A 19,399-nucleotide genomic window follows, 5' to 3' on the forward strand; every position below is an offset into this window, starting at 1 on the left:
ATATCATAAAACCAACTTGTGATTTGAAACAGCTGACGAAATTATTTAATTCCTTTGAAATATGATTACTTATAAGATTAACATGGGAAACTCCAGAGCCACTGGGGCGGAGCCCGAAAGGACTTTTGAGATAAGAATGCGTCTATATGTTAACCGGGAATATAAGCTATCATCACACCAAATTTCAGCTCAATCCGACCAGTATTTTTCGCGTTTACTAGTCACAAACATACATCCAAACTTTCTCATTTATAATATTAGTAGGATTGCTTCAAACTTTCCCCAAGTTCCTAGAAGATATGTAATCTTTATCTGTAACTGTACCTCCTTCAGTTTGAGGAAATCTTTGACATTTTGAAAACTACAATTGGAGGCCCATTTCCCTGCTTCACCATTACTCAAAGTTCCAAGAAGGTACAATATATTTATAAACTATCTTCACACAGTAAACAGAGTAAAGTCAAGTTGAAGGCAGTACTGTGCAGTGAGAGGCAAGGGTACCTGCTGTACAATAGGCAGTAAATTGCTACTCTGTGTTTTACGATCGGGTCTAACGGGTCCTCTCCCATGATGTTCCGGGTCATAAGCATAAATACACTTCCAACATTTAATGCATATTTACTGGCAAAATACATTATACAGCTGTCGCCCATATGTTACCAGCAATTTCAGTCGAAATGTCGTAAACCAGCCACAGCCGGTCATCGGTCTCCGTCACTTCGGCGCTACTAAACAATCGTCGGTAAACCATACCAGTCGGGTTAATGATTACACTTTATGTTAATATATTTAGATGGAAGCCAGGTGAGTAATTTGGGTGGTTATAATTACAATGATGATACTAACAAAAAACAAAATGTCATGAAACGATGTTTTCATAACAACGAACACTGTCAAGTGTATTGTTTTCAATATTATAAAATCAGTCAAGTGGTAACGTAATTAAAACCTCCTTTTCAATTAGAAAAAGAATAAAACGTGTACTAATAATCAAAATTGGACAAATACCATTTTGCATATGGCAAACATTGTATTATTAAAGATACAAAAATGATCATTTCACAATTATTTTTTGCTAACGAATAATTAAATGAGATCCCTGGCCAAGATGTCAACATAGTGAGTGACCTTTGTCCCAAGGTATCTTATCTGTCAGTGTGGGGTTCCACTCTTCAATCAATTAGTTCACAGCACAGCCTGGCTGGGGTCATGACATGGGTGGAACAGGTTCGAACTTCGAACACAGCAAATAATATCTCTGAGCTTGGCAAATGGGCCAAACATTGAGCATTTACCAAAGGGCATGTAACACGAGACCAGCTTTTCACCTAAAGTGTGATGTATAGTTTAATTGATGTTAATATTTTAGTTGCAATTTAAGGAAACATGTGTTACAAATATTTACTGACTTGGTTGAAATGAAATATTTACTGTTTGAATTTGGGTTGGCGTAAATATTACAATGGAAAAAAACGAGAAAGCCTGGTCAATTTCGTATACTAAAAAGAAAACCGAATTAACACTGTGCTGCATTTCTTGAGCAATTATTAAAAGATCCGATTTGTAAACTATGGAAACATAGGAAAGTCATAGGACACTGCCAAGTAGAAAAAATAGAAATAATGTTTTAACCATTGGAATTGTTTAACATTTTGTTGGTTAAATTTTTGGGCTCTGTATTATTAAAAATATGAGAGTGATATGAGATTACATAAGAATGTATTATATTTTTGAATTTTTATCCAAATAAGCTAGTGGTACTTTTTACAATTGGCGACTTAGGAATCCAACTGGCAATGTAACTAAATATGAAGTTACTTTTATAGCAAATTTTCCCTTAAGGGAATAAGGAGGATATTACCATAGGTTATCTTATGGTTGGACCGTTGGTCCCTAGAGGTCAAAAAACGATTTGTTAAATCTTTGTTAGCATATCGTAAACATCGTTACACAACGGCAGTCCCAACCCTCCTCCCCCATAATTATTCCCCATAAAGTTATTACCACTGATAGAACCCCCCCCCCCCAGAGTCAAACCCCCTTATTTCGTCCCGTATTTACGATTAACGATTGCTCCTATATAATGAATAAAAAAAAAATGTTTTTGAGGAAAAAATGTCTAGCTAAGCAATTGAAAACAGCAGAAAAATTATCACCTAAGTTAATCAAACTAAGATAAATAATTAACAAGTGTTGCAAATTTGAGCAATTACGAATTATTACAGGCGTAATTTAAAACGAATAACAGTCATAATTTCCGAGGACTTTGCAAATCGGCTATTTTAATAATTGCTCAAGAAACGCAGCACTGCGTTAATTCAGTTTTCTTTTTAGTATATCAAATTGTCCAGGCTTTCTCGCTTTTTTCCATTGTAATATTTACGCCAACCCAAATTCAAATAGTAAATATTTCATTTCAACCAAGTCAACAAATGTTTGTAGCACATCTATACTTATTTAATACGCAAGCAGGATTTTTGTGAAAATTACTCCTCCAAAACTACTGAACTGATTGACATGTTTTTGGTGCCATTGGAAAGAGCGTAACGTGAAGTTGTGCAGGGAACTTTCTTTTTAGGTAAATAATTAGAGAATGAGGCCCTTTGGCCCTTTAAAGTTTCGTATTTCTCCATAAGATTAACATAACATTGTTTTGAAACTCCAGCTGTTGTCAGAAATTATATCTTCATAAGGATAACATGGGAACTTTAAAAGCCACTGGGGCAGAGCCAAAAATGTAAGGTCATTTTGCAAATCTACACACTTAGACAAAGATTTTAGTATATAACATGTGGGGTTAAATCACAAAAAACCTTATTGTTTACAAAAATTCATGTATTAATAATATAGATTAAGTTTACCATTAATTATATGATTCATAGCAACCCTACACCACAAAAATCTCGCACGCTGTTATTTATATGCAAGACCCAAGACTTGGGCAATCCCCGCGCAAGGCCAATTTGTTCTTGAGCCATAAACCACCATATAGAGGCCATAATCATTCAAGATGATAATTACCAGATGTTTACTGTCAAAATCAAATTATTTTGTCATTTGTAATCAAAGTACGCCATGCTGGAGTGTCATTAGAGGACGTCGTCTGCCAAGCTGTGTTGTGAGGTCCAATTACAGCACGGGTCACAAGGTTGGTCACTTTGATGTTTGTTTGCCAGGAAAGGACAAATTGATACCAATTATCTCATTAACACCTAGCCTAACGATCTGACATGCAATCATCTTCAATCATAATTAATTTGACCAAAGATGTCATACTCGTTAGTTATAAACTGTCTCCTGATTACCCCCATTTGGCGACATTTATTGTCAAAACCTTCTACAGAAAATGGGTTAAGAACAATGAATCTCGAGAGTGTAATGGGTGCCGTAAATTACATTTTAGTAATTAATTCCAAGAACATTGTTCTAGGTTCTAGGTAAGAAATATTGATGATTTAAGGCCTTAAATCAGCTGAGATGTACAGCAACATCCCATTGGTTTTCTCCACCAATCACCATAGGTTGTGCAACATTTTTATTTTAGCATTCGGTTATAGAGTCAAAAATTTTGTATTGTAATATATTTTGTTGCAATTTTTTTCTAATTCTTCGACCCTAAATAAATACCCACTATGGCAGTTAAAAAAAACATTTGAAAGCACCAAATCTATTGTCAGTGTCATCTAGTAAAAAAGAAAGTGGGATCGTCACTATGGAACAGAGGTTTTCGTCTTGGAACAGAGCAAAATACAGAGTCTAGAGGTTGTTGTGAATTATTTTTTAATGAAAATAAAATTAAAATAAAATTTGTTTCGACATAAGTTAGTTGGATTTGGTTGCTGTCTATTTGGAATTAACTTTATTTGTAACCTGTATGATAATCTTATTAACTAGCTACTGTTTCAAAGCACTAATTCCAAATTTTAAAGTGTCATACATTCTTTCATTCTGAGTATAATAACCAATTTCAAGAACTTACATTGAATAACTTTTTAAATCCTAGGAAAATATCAAAGTAAAACCGATGAACTAATACTAACTATAGCCTATGATATATTTTATACCAAGACAACTAAGAAACCATATTATCTAACTGTATAAAGTTTGTATTTTTCTCATCTTCTTCATAATTAATTGGCAACTAGCCAGTATGTGACTCAAAAAATCAAAAACCCTTTCTTTGCCACTTAAAAGGAATGTTTAACATAGGAAAAATGTTTTGATATCTAATCAATAGAAATATTGTTTTTCCCTTCGCAATTATGTAGATTAATATAAAAGTGATTAGTTTCATACATAAAAACTTTTGAAAAAGCTAAAATAGACTTTAAAACAAGAACCAAAATACTCTTCTGATTATACAAAAAAATTGTATATCTACTTGCAGTAAAGGAGTTTTTACAAAACTTAATTTTAAAATAACTTTAGTTAAAATAACTATTTTCCTAATTTCATTTGTGTTTTTTTCATACAATCAATGTTTAGATGCATGATATTATAAGATGTTATTGAGTTGATTGCAGAGTAAGATTAAAATAACTTTAGTTAAAATAACTATTTTCCTAATTTAATTTGTGTTTTTTTTTCATACAATCAATGTTTAGATGCATGATATTATAAGATGTTATTGAGTTGATTGCAGAGTAATATTACAAATATACTGATATAAGAGGTTGTCCATATCTATCAGCACAGTAGCATTAGGTCTTTCGGTCTTTCAGTCTAGTTTGATTATATTTACTTATAAAGATAATAAGACCACAAAAGATATGAAAAACACACTAAAAGTCATTAAGATAACTTAGTGGTTGTTAAATTACACATAAAATGTTAAGACTGTGTTATCAATTTTTTATTAAATATATTTTTCATTGAATGCATGATGTCCAGTTAGTTTAATGCATCGTCAGGGAGTATGGCGGTACTACAGAACACTATATATTTCATGTTTCAGAGTTCATTAACATGGTATAGCATCTTTAAGAAACTTAGTATTAAATAGATGAATAGAGATTTAAATAGGTAGATTAAATAGACTTCAGGTAAGTAAATCTGGAGGAATAAATATTCATTAAGAAAAATCACTTCATTGTTAATGTAGAAGTAAGGTAAACCAATCAAATACAATGTTTTATAGAGTCAATACACATTATACATATTTTAAATTTGATAACAATTTCCTGGATTGTACAAAGAAGTTTGTGATATCAAAGGTAGCATTGGTAGCAACAGTTAGTTATCTTTAATCTTATATTCTGTCAGGGCTATGGACTCAATGACACAATAATAAAACAACCTGCATAACTTGCATAAAAACAGGTGTTCAAATAATTCAAGCTTACAATTGTGCAGCATTAACCAGTTATGGTAAGCTAAAATGTTGGTATTGTTCTACCAAAATATTTCTATTTTGTATAACACAAATTCAAACAATGTAAATGAGTGCGAAGTACTAGTTAATCTATGTAAGCCTTTATAATTTAAATCACCTTATCTTATATATTAAAAAAATTTGGTTTTTCTTTTCCGAGTTCGTTTGGCTCTTCTACCCGACCGATTTTCATGATTGAGGTCTCAAATTGAAGGTATGCACGCTCAGATTTGCCATCAAGCATCGGCATATATTTATCTATAATCCTACTCGGCTTATACGTAAAGGAAATTTGCTCCCCATGTTATTCTTATGAGAGTTAAATTTGGTTTATCTTTGCCGAGTTCGATTGGCTCTTCTACCCGACTGATTTTCATGATTGAGGTCTCAAATTGAAGGTATGCACGCACAGATTTGCCATCAAGCATCGGAATATAGTTATCTATAATACTACTCGGCTTATACGTAAAAGAAATTTGCTCCCCATGTTATTCTTATGGGTGTTAAATTAGGTTTATCTTTGCCGAGTTCGATTGGCTCTTCTACCTGACCGATTTTCATGATTGAGGTCTCAAATTGAAGGTATGCACGCACAGATTTGCCATCAAGCATCGGGATATATTTATCTATAATCCTACTCGGCTTATAAGTAAAAGAAATTTGCTCCCCATGTTATTCTTATGGGAGTTAAATTTGGTTTATTTTTGCCGAGTTCGATTGGCTCTTCTACCCGACCGATTTTCATGATTGAGGTCTCAAATTGAAGTTATGCACGCACAGATTTGCCATCAAGCATCGGCATAAATGTATCTATAATCCCACGCGGATTATACGTAAACGAAATTTGTTCCCCATGTATTTCTTATGGGAGTTAAATTTGGGATTTTTTTGCCGAGTTCGTTTGGCTCTTCTACCCGACCGATTTTCATGATTGAGGTCTCGAATTGAAGGTATGCACGTACAGATTTGCCATTAAGCATCGGCATCAATGTATCTATAATTCCACGCGATTTCTACGTAAACGAAATTTGCTCCCCATGTATTTCTTATGGGAGTTAAATTTTGTTTCTCTTTGCCGAGTTCGTTTGGCTCATCTACCCGACCGATTTTCATGATTGAGGTCTCGAATTGAAGGTATGCACGCACATATTTTCCATCAAGCATCGGCAAATATTTATCTATAACCCCACTTCGTTTATACGTAAAAAGTATTTCCTCTCCATGTATTTCTTATAGAAGTTAAATTTTGTTTCTCTTTTCCGAGTTCGTTTGGCTCTTCTAACCGACCGATTTTCAAGATTGAGGTCTCAAATTGAGGGTATGTACGCACAGATGTACCATCAAGCATTGGAATATATGTAGCTACAGTCCAAACCCGGATTATACGTAAAATAAATTTGCTCTATTGGTAGTTAAATTTAGTTTTTTTTCCCCAGTTCGTTTGGCTCTTCTACTCGACCAATTTTCATGGTTGAATTTTCAAATTGAAGTTATGCATGTCCAGATTTCACAACAAGCATCGGTTTAAGATACAAAATTCAAAATACAAAAAAAAAAAAAAAATACAAGGTTAAACCCGTCGAAATCAACAGGTACTGTTGAGGTAATTCTATTTTGGAACCATTTGGTTTGTTTGTGATTCAGCACTATGCCAATCTTAATAATCATAATTAATTACACAAATGATGCCGGAATTTTACCGAAGGTTCTTATATGAAAATAAATAGGATAACGTAATTAGAATTGAGTATAGATATCAACTTTCGTTTTTTCGTTTCGTTTAGTTTTTTGTTTTGTTTTTGTCTAAATAATCTACTTTTATTTGGGCTATCGGTATAATATCGGGCTATACTTTTATTCGGGCGGAGGGTATGTTGAGTTGAGCTGACTCTGAACTTTAGTTTCAAAACATTTTCCAATAGATGATGACAGTGTACTATTGCAATTCCCTATTGAACTCCTCAACAGCCTTGAGATGACTGGTTTGCCTTCTCACAAATTAGTCTTAAAGGAAGGTGCCATTGTGATGTTATTAAGAAATTTAAACTACACAGCAGGTCTTCTAAACGGAACAAGATTTATTGTCAAGAAAATGTATGAAAACAGTTTAGACTTAGAAATCATAACTGGCACAAATATTGGACAACGTGCACTATTACCCCGCATTGATCTCTCTCCATCAGATTCTACAGTACCATTTTCTTTCAAACGAAGACAATTCCCCATAAAGGTTGCGTTCTGCATGACCATCAACAAGGCGCAGGGCCAAACGATTGATCGAGTTGGTGTGTACTTGCCTGAACCAGTATTTAGTCACGGTCAGTTGTACGTCGCCTTATCGAGAGGGAAATCTTTCGATACTGTAAAAGTAGAAACTAAATCAAAAGGTGGACGAACAGCAAACATTGTTTGGAAGGAAGTATTATAAAAGTCGTAATATTAATAAAGATTACCAGATGGAGGGAACTACACCTGAGAATATGCGTACATGCAATTCTACCGACACAGATGTCTATTTTACAAGAAATATTGTTGTTAATAAAACATTCTTAATAAAGCCTCATTCACGCTGTGTTACATATGAGTTAACAAATGTACGTGCTTTCTCTGTAGGTGCTTTTAGGAAGTGTGTGGATATTGTTCTGGATTAATTGATTTTCAAAACGGAAAAAAATACATCGGGACGATTTTCTCTGTGTTATATGGAATGTGTTATACTTTAATTTGGTCATAAGGCGAAATTAATCCAGCAGCCCTATAAGAGTTTAATTAAAGTTGTACCGCCCTTAGTTTAGTATTTTATTTTTTTATTATTAATTTCAATGCTGCGGAACAGCACGGGTCATCTAGTCATCCTTATAAATTTTATAGCTAAAAGTGTATTCTGACGTACTATATAATGAAATCTGTGGTTTATCCCATGAAGAAAAATAATATTACGGTACTCGGTACTGGTACATAATTGTAATCTACAATCGATGTAATCTTGCACAAAAAAGTACAATGGCACACCAAATTTTTCTTCTAGCAATGAGGTAATAATTTTATTTCGTTCTGTGAGGATCTCTGAGGAAACAAACTCTTTTCTAACAGTTTTTTGACAGTCCTTGATTTGTCTATCCTATATCCGATCATAGATCTATTAGATCATAAAAATATTTAAATCCATCGGTACAATACCGGTAACCTCATTTTCTTCTTAAAAAAAAATAAAGTTCACAATTTTTTTGTTAGTATTACAGCACTAAAATAATACAGCTATTTATAAAAGAAATTGAGCGAATGGTGTTTAATTTCCTTCTGGAAACATCAAATGGAGAAAAATTCTGTTCCAGGCCTAGGTCTTACCATAAAACCTACAGTAATTTGAATAATAACATTAAATATAATTAATATAATCTAATATTAAAACCTAACTATGCGAAATTCGATCACGAATTACCAATAGCACGATAGTTAAAAACAACAATAAATATACAAATTATGGCCTGGATACGATTTGTGTGACAAGGTTACAAAATCGAAAATCTCGAGGTGCCTTCAAAAAGCAGAGACGCAACCAACACTACATATAACCAATAGTACAGTGTTCGGTGTTTTGAAGGAGCTCCGCGTGGTTGAAGAAACTACATTATTTTTATGTGACTTTCTTATCCTATACAGTTAAGATTGTGGGTTTATGATTTTATATTAACTTATAACAAAGTACGGCAATATTTAATTGTATATAGTATGAACGGTTTTATTTTAAAATATAAAAAATAAGTCAATTACTATAATTATTACTATTACGCTTTTTGGTTTTTTAAAGAGTAAATAGAAGGTAGGTTTTTTATGTGATTTAATTCTCTATATTTGTATTGTTGCTTTAGGCTTGCATTGAAAAAAATAATAATAATGTATTATTGGAAGAATGTTGAAGGTTGATACAATAACATGATTAGATTAATAGCACCACCATTTCTTTGTCATTGATTATAATAATTCATATTGGTTATACAATATACACTATATAAAAACCAACACAATTATCACATCCACATAGGCATGTTGTGTTGTGTTTTTTTTATATTTATTATTGGTTTAATATAGCATATTGATTATAAACAAAATGTAATAAATTTGGCTGTCCACAGTTTAATCTACATTTTAAAGTTTTTTTTGTATGAGATTGGTTTTATAATTTTTTTTTTTTCATACAATCATCAAGCACGAGGTAACATTAATATATGCAAATATTCTGAGGAATGACATTTAAGTGTTTCCTATCAGCTAATAGGAAAATAAGTTTAGTCAAAAAATACAAATTTGTTAAACAATGTTTCTGGGCTGAAACAATAAACTATTGGAGATGTAATGGAACTATCAAACTCAGGGGGCAAATCAGAAGATATTTCTAGGACCAGATACAAGAATTTTTAGGATGCCAAGTTAGCACATTTTTAATTACACATTAGAAATCATGCTAGATAAAACCATAAAAGAAATCACCAACTTGACTGTAATCAGATTCCAGAAATACTAAAATTGATTGTCTGAATATGAAAGTTAAAATACCCAAGAAATATTGCTAAAATTTTAAAAACAAATTTGGTATTTTTTTTTTTAGGGAATATATTTCATGATTGCCATAATTGTATTTTACAGTAGAGATGGCAAAACTGGTTCTTAAGAAAAGTAATGTTAGTAATGAAACATGATTTTTAATTCTTGGTGCCAACACGGCACATTGTTTGGTGGTACAAACCGTAGCATGCCAGCTGCATGGTGCAGATAGGATAACATGTCCATTAGTGCAGAGTTACTTTTATTTTAGGTTTATGTGACCCAGCTAAAACTTGAAACCACCAATAACAATGGAAAAGTGATCACCGCAACATCCGTGATTGTTCAGTACGGTTTTTATCGAACAGTGATCATACCCATAACAATTACATCAACCTCCTGATCCCCTTTACGATCACTATTTTCTAACTTAACACGTCAGAATGACGTCACTACTCCTCAGACATAATTTTAGAAACTCTATGACAAACACTTTAAACTTATCACTTTCAGTATTGTTGTAGTTTTTAGGAGGTAGTTAATTTGACTCATAATTCAAATCATTATAATTCATAACAGAGGATATACTATCAATATGAAGAAAGGAAAGAACAAGAAAAAAAAACTGACGAACCGATGATGCGATACCAGTGGGAATACTTCAAGTATCCAAGTAAACTGACTGCAGAGGTATTATGTGTAATTCAATTTTAAAACTGAAAAGTAAAAAAGTCTACTCAGGTCCAGAGATCTGAATCCTGACACCAATGAGTCTTTAGTGATTAGTGACCCACAGTGTACGTGTGTGGTATCTATCACCTGAGTAGTATCATAGATTAAAAGAAGTATGATCAATGATGGGTCTGTTTCTTCCAGTTCAGAGAAACATTCAGAAGTGTCTGTAACTCGACGTAAACTTAGAGACGTAGTTTCCCATCCCTCTGTGATTTTGTATAATTCATGGACATATGAAACACGTGACATATAATGGAATAATCATCCAAGCTAGTTAGCTAATGGAGAGGGTGCGTCCGTACCCGATCGGGAACGCTCGGCAATGCCTTTTGTATATCCTCGTTTTTTGGTCTAGCGTCGGTCGAAAGCGGACCTATACCACGTTGGCGTGTAGTGTGTGACTTGCATTTTGTCGTGGTGTAGGTTGGTAGTAATTTTCCCTCAAAATCCCCGTCTGGCAAGCTTAAAAATAAACTTTTTGTCTTGTCTTTTTCCCTCCATTTGGCAATACAATTCCAATGGGACCGGCTATGTTCCAAGCAGTGCTGCTATCTGTGGGTGTTTAGCGAACTACGTCGACTCTCATCGTAAAGCAGGACATCCCCGCACTTGATTTGCTATTCGTCAGACCGAAATTGGAAAGCCAATCACACGCGGCAATCGGGTTTGTTCGACGCTGCGGGCTATGCTGCACTGGGGATACGCCTGCCATTTGGCGTGCCGCAGCGAAAGTTTTAGAGACATTTTAACTGGTCAAGAAGATCATATTTCAATGGAATTTAATCTCTGTCTTACTTAAAGTGAAAGACAATCAATTATCACAAAATTACCTGTTGAGCCTATTTATTACCTCATGCAAACAGAGATTATTGATTTCTCTAGCTACCAATATGGGCCACTGCATTACCTACAAGGTTGCTCTCATCCAGAAAATTTGCACTTCTAAGAGCCGTATGGCATATTCCAAAGATGGAATTTCTACTTGATGCAAGAACTGACTGCTTTTCTAAGCTTCCCCTTAACCTTTCTTGACGGTTTTACAAGCCTTCTTCGTCACACGTAAAAAGACACTGCTACGGTTTGACAAGACTCAAACTTCATGATGCAACACAATTGGTAGTGGCATCTGACGACGATTTAGTGAGCTATTTTAAACTGGGTTGTATACAGCATAGTAACCATTGGTTGCTCGACCTTTTACACCTGTTTCTGGTCGTAGTGAATGCAAGAGAGACATTTTTTTTCAAACATGAAATTTATTACAAGGATATGAACCCTTAAGAGAAGAACCATTTACTTGTGAATATGGACCTAAATTTCCAATTGATAGTCCCCTAGGTATTTTTATATTCTATTTTTAAGATGAAATTATGAATTTAATCATGGCTAGACCAAACACTTATGCTGACCAGCAAATGGCAAATCGAGGGTATGAATGCAATTTGGCGAAATACTATCATAGCAGGGTCCAGCGGCCAGCGGGCATTAAAAGAATTGCGCCTTGAAGGGTCAATAATACATCAGGACTGTGTCTTTCAGGTTCAAATCCACCACTTGAGGGACATAGGCAGGGATGCAGTCAGAATAAAGTCTGAAGGTCGTATAAGTAATGTACTTATCACAATATGAAAAAAAAACTGTAAAGCTAATATTTTTATCACATTTTAGGTTGAGGCCCCTTTTATGCACCAGCAGTAGCCACACAGAGGTAGCCACTGCGATTCTATAAGTATATTGACTCAAATGCGTTCTTTTATGCACAACGGAGCGGCCCGAAAATTCAGAGCGGTGGGCATAGGAACCGTGACTTTGTAGCAGTTTGTATGTACATTGGGTCCTGAGGGAACATAATTGCACAGCTGCACGGCCCGCTCCCACTTTAAGTGCTGCAACCTTCTTGGTCCCGTAAATTTACTACTTTTGACGGAATGTATTGTACTTTTGTTAATATCCTCGACCGTTCGTAGGCCTACTAATTTTACATGGCTTAAAATATCTTAAATTGTGTACAGTACCTACTTTAAAGCAATGTTTTAGAAGAAAAAGTTTTTTATACCTGAATTGCTGACATTATATTACACATATTGTTAATGCTTTATAATTTGCCGTTTTAACCGTAAAACCTACTCTTCCAGATGGATTTTTTAAAGCTCACAGATGTTTCAGACTCAGCTTACAGGTAACTAGAAAAAGTATTTTGAAGACCCTATTTAACAACCCACCAAGTACAGACTATTTTTTAGTATAAATTATTGTATAAATGAAGCCACGGTAAAACCAGAAAAGTCACAACCTTGGAACCTTGGGTTAATTTTTTTAATGTTTTGAGGCTTAGTTAATATTTTATAACTACAGTAGAGCCCCTCATATCCGGCCCCCACCAAGCCTCTAGCAGGATAACGATTTAGCCGGATAAAACAACCCACTAGGAAAATGAAAATTGATACCTAATAATAATATCTATTATGTAATCAATATATGCAGTCAAAAGTAACATTCAAGTCTGTTCTGAGATAAATTTATAAATTTCTACTCAAATTTCTAATCCATTTTGTGAAATACAACGATTAATGAACTAAACTAACCCCGCTTTGGAAATAATCAACCATCTGTTCAGAGGCTACTAGCTCTACTGAGTAGTGACACAGTAAAATGTATAAACAAGCAGATACATAGTAAGAAACCTGAAGCGGATCAAGTTGCAAAGACATATGTGCTTGCAGCTACACGTCTGTAAGTTTAAAAAAAAACATTTTGATATTGGCTTCCTGGAAGGGGACCGGTAAAACCAAGGCCGGATATCAGCGGTTCTACTATATACTATCTAACCAAGGTTTGCTTATGTGTATTAATAAGCGTAAACTTAACAGTTTTACAAATTATTTTTAGTTTAAATAGTAAGGTGGTAACCGTAAAAGAAAAAGAGTCAATGTCAACCCAATGATAGTAACAGATTAACAGATTGTTGGCAGCACTTACTTCCCCTACCACGGCTGATATGAAAACACTAGTGGGGCTGCGGGTGCGAATCGCTTGAGAATTTTGCAGCCGCTTTGTTTTTAGCTTGGGCGTTAAAATCCGCTACCACTGTGCACAAAAGGGGCCTAAAACAGCCAAACACTCTCTATAAGAAGAATATGTAAGGTTACCTGGAAAGGGCGAGCATGGTACTGAGGAGTCTGAATCATTTCAGAGAGCAACTCCAAGTCTTCAGCAGCATCTGATGTAGATACGTCTTCAGAATCTTTCTTCGTTTCTTCACTGTCTGGCTTCGCTTCAGCACTTGTTTCCAACTGCAATAAAACCAGTCACTAATTAATTATCATAAAGATATAATAAGCTTTTTTGTGCACATTAACATTTTTTAAATTTAAAAATTAGTACTACTACGGTGGCAACTCCTAAAGATGAGTCATGGTTTGCCATTGTCCTGCTTACCTAGGATCTGGAAGGTGAAAGGAATTTTGATTCATGAATATTTGGTAGGAGCCAATTTTAATCTTATTTCCAAGTTTTATAATTTTACTACGTTTTATAAACGTATACTTTTACAATACAAATATTGTGAAGTAATTAAAACTACTAGCATAAAAGATAAGTATATGGTTCAACTAACTGTATTTTTAATTTGCAAAAAATGGCACATTCTAATGCCAATAATACTTCATAGAAGCTGTCAAAAGGCCCGAAGGGCAAAAGCATGGGGAGTAATGAAACACATCATACTATTACTATAAGTATTTTAGTCAAGATAATTATGACTGGCACTATGGTAAACAAAATTTAATTTAAAAGAAAAAAAACGGTCTTTTAAAGATTAGTGAAACACCTCCCGGGTTAGGATTACCAGTAAGAGTAAGGTTGATATTTAACAAACAAACATGTTCTTGATTTTAAATTTGTCCATACAGTATATTAATTTAATGCAATATCAATGTGCCATTAGATACAGCATACCAACTTAAAGACAACAATTTCTGTAAAAAATATAAGGAACTTGTGTTGTTGAAATGATTGAAACAAAACATTAGTTTCAGTGTTTCAGTAACAACCTATTCTGTAAATTTGTTCTTAAAGTGAAATGATTTTAGATGAGAAATTCTAACATTACCTCAGTGCAAGATTCATCAAGGCAGACAAGTTCAAATGCTTGTTCCAATGAGAAGTCGGGTTCCTGAAGGAGGGCGGACGGTGGATCATCAACAGACAGAGAAGTCACATTGATGTCCTCCTTCAGAACATATTCACCTGAGGAAAACACAAGAATGAGACTCATCACATAATTTAGCACTTGTAAAAGAATTTCATAGGCATATGTCTCCCCTTCAAAATAACTATGAATATCATTAAATCAAAACACTGCCTTCTGAGCGATGCCAGATACTGCTTTCAACATTATTCAGAGAAGTCAAAAGTTAAAACTGGCAACTAATTGTACTACCAAGTTTGCTATGTATCACTATTAAAATTAGGGACCCAACTGAGGCGTAGTATAACCTCAGTATAATGCACAGATAAATAAGAAACAGAGGATACATTCAATGGTACACTTAAGTGGTGTCTGGCATCAGTTGCTGGTGTCTAGACCCCTCCCACTCTCCTTTCCTTCCTTGCCATCACGTACTGCAGCGCTGTCGCTGTAGGAAGACCCTGTGCGCTATAACTGCTGTACAACAATGCTTTGTGGCCATTGCCGTTCAGGCTCTTCCTTGCTCAATACCAGTACATTAAGCACACGGTTGCCCCATAAGCTTGTATCCTCTGTATCTTAATTCTCTGTGACATGAATGAGAAAAGAGTGAGGTAATATGTGTAGTTCTTACTAACTGTGATCAGAAGTTTATTTAGTCGGCTAATTATTAAAAGTCGAATGGTCGAAGGAAAGACAGCTGGGTCCAGTTTCGAACTATCAAAAAGTTACTGACATTCCTCAACATCTAACCAGCTACCTTCTTATTACCAGGTGAAGCACTATAACCATTCTTCAGCCACCCAGTTGTATTGTATTTATGAAAATATTAATAATTTACATCAATGCTAGCCTTTACAACCTATTAAGAAGGAATCCTAAAACATACTATAGATACTGGTTACAAAAGAAAATATATGTTTAATCAGTGCAACAAATGCAATGTACAGTAAAAGCAATATACTGAGCTGTTTAAACAGGAGTTTGCAGTGTTATGGCTTCACCGCTTTCTTATTTTGGAAATCACTTTAAACCTTATTATAATGCATGTACAAGAAATGAGCTTCTGTGCTAATAATGTTCCGATCATGTTACTGTTGAGCATATAAGATAGGTTGGGTGAACTCTACTTACACAATAGGAAGCGTGGGTTAACAGTACAGTTTGATCACAAGTTTTAATTTGTGATTGTGTGCAAGATTTGAATATAACATTTTATAAATATTTACTTGGGATAATCCTACAAACATTTACTACAATCAGATTTTCAAAATTATGCAGTATTTTCTCGTTTATCTTCTAGCAAATAAAGTACCAATAGTTTGGTGTTTTTAAAATGCATTCAAAAATGTTTAAGTCTATTTGGAAATTCAAAGGGACTTCTATACTTGGAGTTAGAAAGAAAAGAAAAATATGTCACAGCACCACACTTATAACAACACTGAAAGATAAGGAAAATCACAAATTTGTATAGACACAAATTGCACATTTGACAGTGATGAAAACAATTGACTCTCTTTAGACCCTTACTGTCAATCTAGCGGCTCTTCCTGAACAACACATTGTCAACAAAAAATAACAGTACTGCAGTTGTTTTGAAATATTTATATATTATTCATTGTAAGTTATTAATTTCAATAACCAACATAGAAGTGAAAAGTTTTAGTTTTGATATCACATGACAATTTTTCATTAATAGAACGAGTTGACATGACATTAGTCGAACTTAAATTAATCCATACAATTTGAATCCTGACTTTAAAATTTCATCTATTTAAATATATTTTTTATGAAACTTCAAGAAAATTATAAGCTGAAAAATAAAAATAAAATTTCACTGTTTTAAGGAATGTGTAAGGAGTGTGAGTAAAAAAATTAATTTTCAGCTGTTATTTGCTAAAACTTCAAATTAGTAATTTAAAATACCAGCATTTTGGCTATGATGGATTTTTTGAGGTTGTGATTGCAACAATGAGTTTCTTTAATGGAGACCTTAATTATGTACTACTCTGTATGCTCTGTTTAAGAGGTTCTTTTTTGACCTTCTCAAGTATAATGGAAAACAAATTAATATTCTGCATGAAGTATATTTTTAAGTGTGGCGCTTATGTGTAAAGCTCTGTTGCATCATCTACCTGTAACAAACATGGCATTCTCAAAAAGTTTGAGGAAATTTTTAGATGCGGCATTAACTTTTTGTGCTTTTTTACAGTAGCTTGGCTAATTTGGTGTTGTTTGAACTTTTGTATTTAAGGAAGAATCCTATCGGCAGGTCTTCTTGAGGAAGTGTGGTAATATTTCCATAAAACTTAAATCCTCTCTTTCTTATGTAGACTGCCAGGTTTTAGATTTCTGATGTGCTTTTTCTGAATACATATTAATACCATCATCTGTAAATAACAGACTAACAATCTTACTTATCATTTTGCGTTCTTCTTTAACCTTCTGGTTTAATTAATAAGAAAAAGTGCTTCAATTTAAATTTTTTTTTAGAGGAAATAAATTTCTTTTTGAATATTTAATTGAGTTATGTTCTCTTCTTTTTCTGTTGTCTAGCCTTCTGTCTGTATCCTCTCCTTCAAATTGCAGTCAAAATCTCAACTAGGTAACTAGACTAGCTATTTAACATATTTAACCCATTTTTACTTTCTCGGCTATACATAGTTACGGTATATGGAGAAAGTATTGTTTTCGTCAACATTTTTGAGTTTGAGTTTTGAGTGGATATATAAACTTTGGACTCTCTGGACCCAAAAAAGTGGTTTTTGAAGTGATGTTTTTTGTGTATGTGTGTGTTAATGGTGATCTTTCCATAAAATAACGGAAAAAAACTGATTTTTTTTTTATGTCTTGAACGATTTTGATAAAAATTTGGTACATTGTAGCCCAAATTAAATTCTAAACAAAATGGTAGAACTTCCTATCCTGTAAAAATTACGGTTCAAAAGTTATTGTAACTTATGTTATTTTCCCATAAAAACCCACAAAAAAAGGATAATGGATTTTTTGAAAAAAACAATTCTGATTGAAATTTGTCTGTTATGGTCCTTCTAAGCAAAATAGTGCAACCCGCCATTCCTGTAAAAATTACGGTTAGATTTTACCTATTAAATATCATAGTTTGTTACTCTAATCGCTTACCCATGATTAAGGTTGTTGACAAGCTAATGGGAGAAAGTATGTGTCAGATCGCTGATATTGTTTATTTGTTTTTGAATTGTGTTCAAACTGTGAATGTTAAATTGGAAATATTGTTTAGGTATGATAAATTTGTGTGATTTATAAATTTTTCAACCAAATTAATTAAGATATGTTAACATATATTGCAAGTTTAAAAGCAGCCCCTATACTTCAGTTAATAGAAAATCAAGTGTTGGTTAACTGACTCAGTTGAATAAAGTTAACATAATAAAAAGCCCTTTAAACATCTTTTTCACAGAGTTAAGTTTCTAGGTACACACTTTCAGCTCTGCTTGGTTTTTACTATGCGGACCAGCCAATTCTCTAGAGCTAGATAAACCACTAAGAAAGCATTCAGTTACTATGGTCTCCATATTTTGTGCTGACAGTATATGCGTTCAATTTCGGAAAAACTAAAACAAAAGAGTAAAACAGTTGAGGATCTAAAAAGGTCTTGTTTGCCAGGAGACCTATGGTAAACAGCTCTTTCAGTACTGTATTGGGGAATTTCGCAACAAGAAACCCAAATTGAAAATTATTATTTGTCAACTTAGAAATGCAAATCTGTCTTTTTTCCAATCTAAAATCATTTAAATCATCTGACTAGTGTGTATAAAGACTCAACATGGAAACTTACACTAGAATAATTACTATTTCAAGCATAACTGAAATACAGTATAATAAATTAAATTTATTGTATATTTTATATTTAAAAAATACTTAAAAAATAAAATTTTAGTTTTAAATAATAAATTAAACCTTAACAAAACAGATAATTTCTTTTGCTCCGAATTAACAGGGAAACTAAGTGGTGTTAAAAAAGGAAATTGTTTTTGTTATAAGGAAAATACTTTTGATTAAATGGGTTTATAATTTTTAAAATTACAAATAAAATAAAATAAATAAAAAATATAAATAAAGTAATATACAAGTTTTTAATATTTAAAATGTACCGTATGCAAAAATAAAACAACAGTAGGGTAATGATTATCTTTTTCGGTTCAAGTTAATAATTATCTTTTACAAAAACTCCATTTGTGTTTATACAGTATCAATTTAGATTTTACACTAACTAAAAGATTGAATTCAGAGCTAATAAACCAATTTGCACTATTATTGTTTCAATATAGATCTTACAATACACTTGGACTTGTGTTTTTACAAGAATTTTTTAAGAACTGTTGTGAAAAACTAAAGTAAGATATGTTTAAACACAACTAATAAAGATTAAAAAAAATATTGCCTTCAGTAAAAAAATGCTTTTTTCCTACAGTTTAACCATATTTTTGGCTGTCCATCTCTTACAAAACACTTTATATCAGTAATTAATTCAACTCGCCAGGAAAAGTAGTCCAAAGCTCCAGGATTAATGTTTATAT

General features: G+C 33.2%; 1 protein-coding gene across 2 annotated transcripts in view; it reads right to left on the reverse strand.

The window, feature by feature from the left end:
- The window catches only part of LOC128988185 (segmentation protein cap'n'collar), a 143,977-nt gene that overhangs the window by 49,918 nt on the left and 74,660 nt on the right, over nt 1-19,399 (reverse strand). For both annotated transcript variants that reach the window (XM_054409443.1, XM_054409434.1), the window contains 2 exons: nt 14,763-14,899; nt 13,801-13,944 (listed from right to left, as the gene is read on the reverse strand). In XM_054409443.1, the coding sequence (XP_054265418.1) occupies nt 13,801-13,944; nt 14,763-14,899 (281 nt within the window). The remainder of the gene's footprint in view (nt 1-13,800; nt 13,945-14,762; nt 14,900-19,399) is intronic.

The sequence above is a fragment of the Macrosteles quadrilineatus genome, unplaced genomic scaffold (assembly GCF_028750875.1).
Source record: "Macrosteles quadrilineatus isolate MER2022 unplaced genomic scaffold, UCM_ALF_1.0 Scaffold_1__1_contigs__length_201487025, whole genome shotgun sequence".
Classification (NCBI taxonomy): domain Eukaryota; kingdom Metazoa; phylum Arthropoda; class Insecta; order Hemiptera; family Cicadellidae; genus Macrosteles; species Macrosteles quadrilineatus.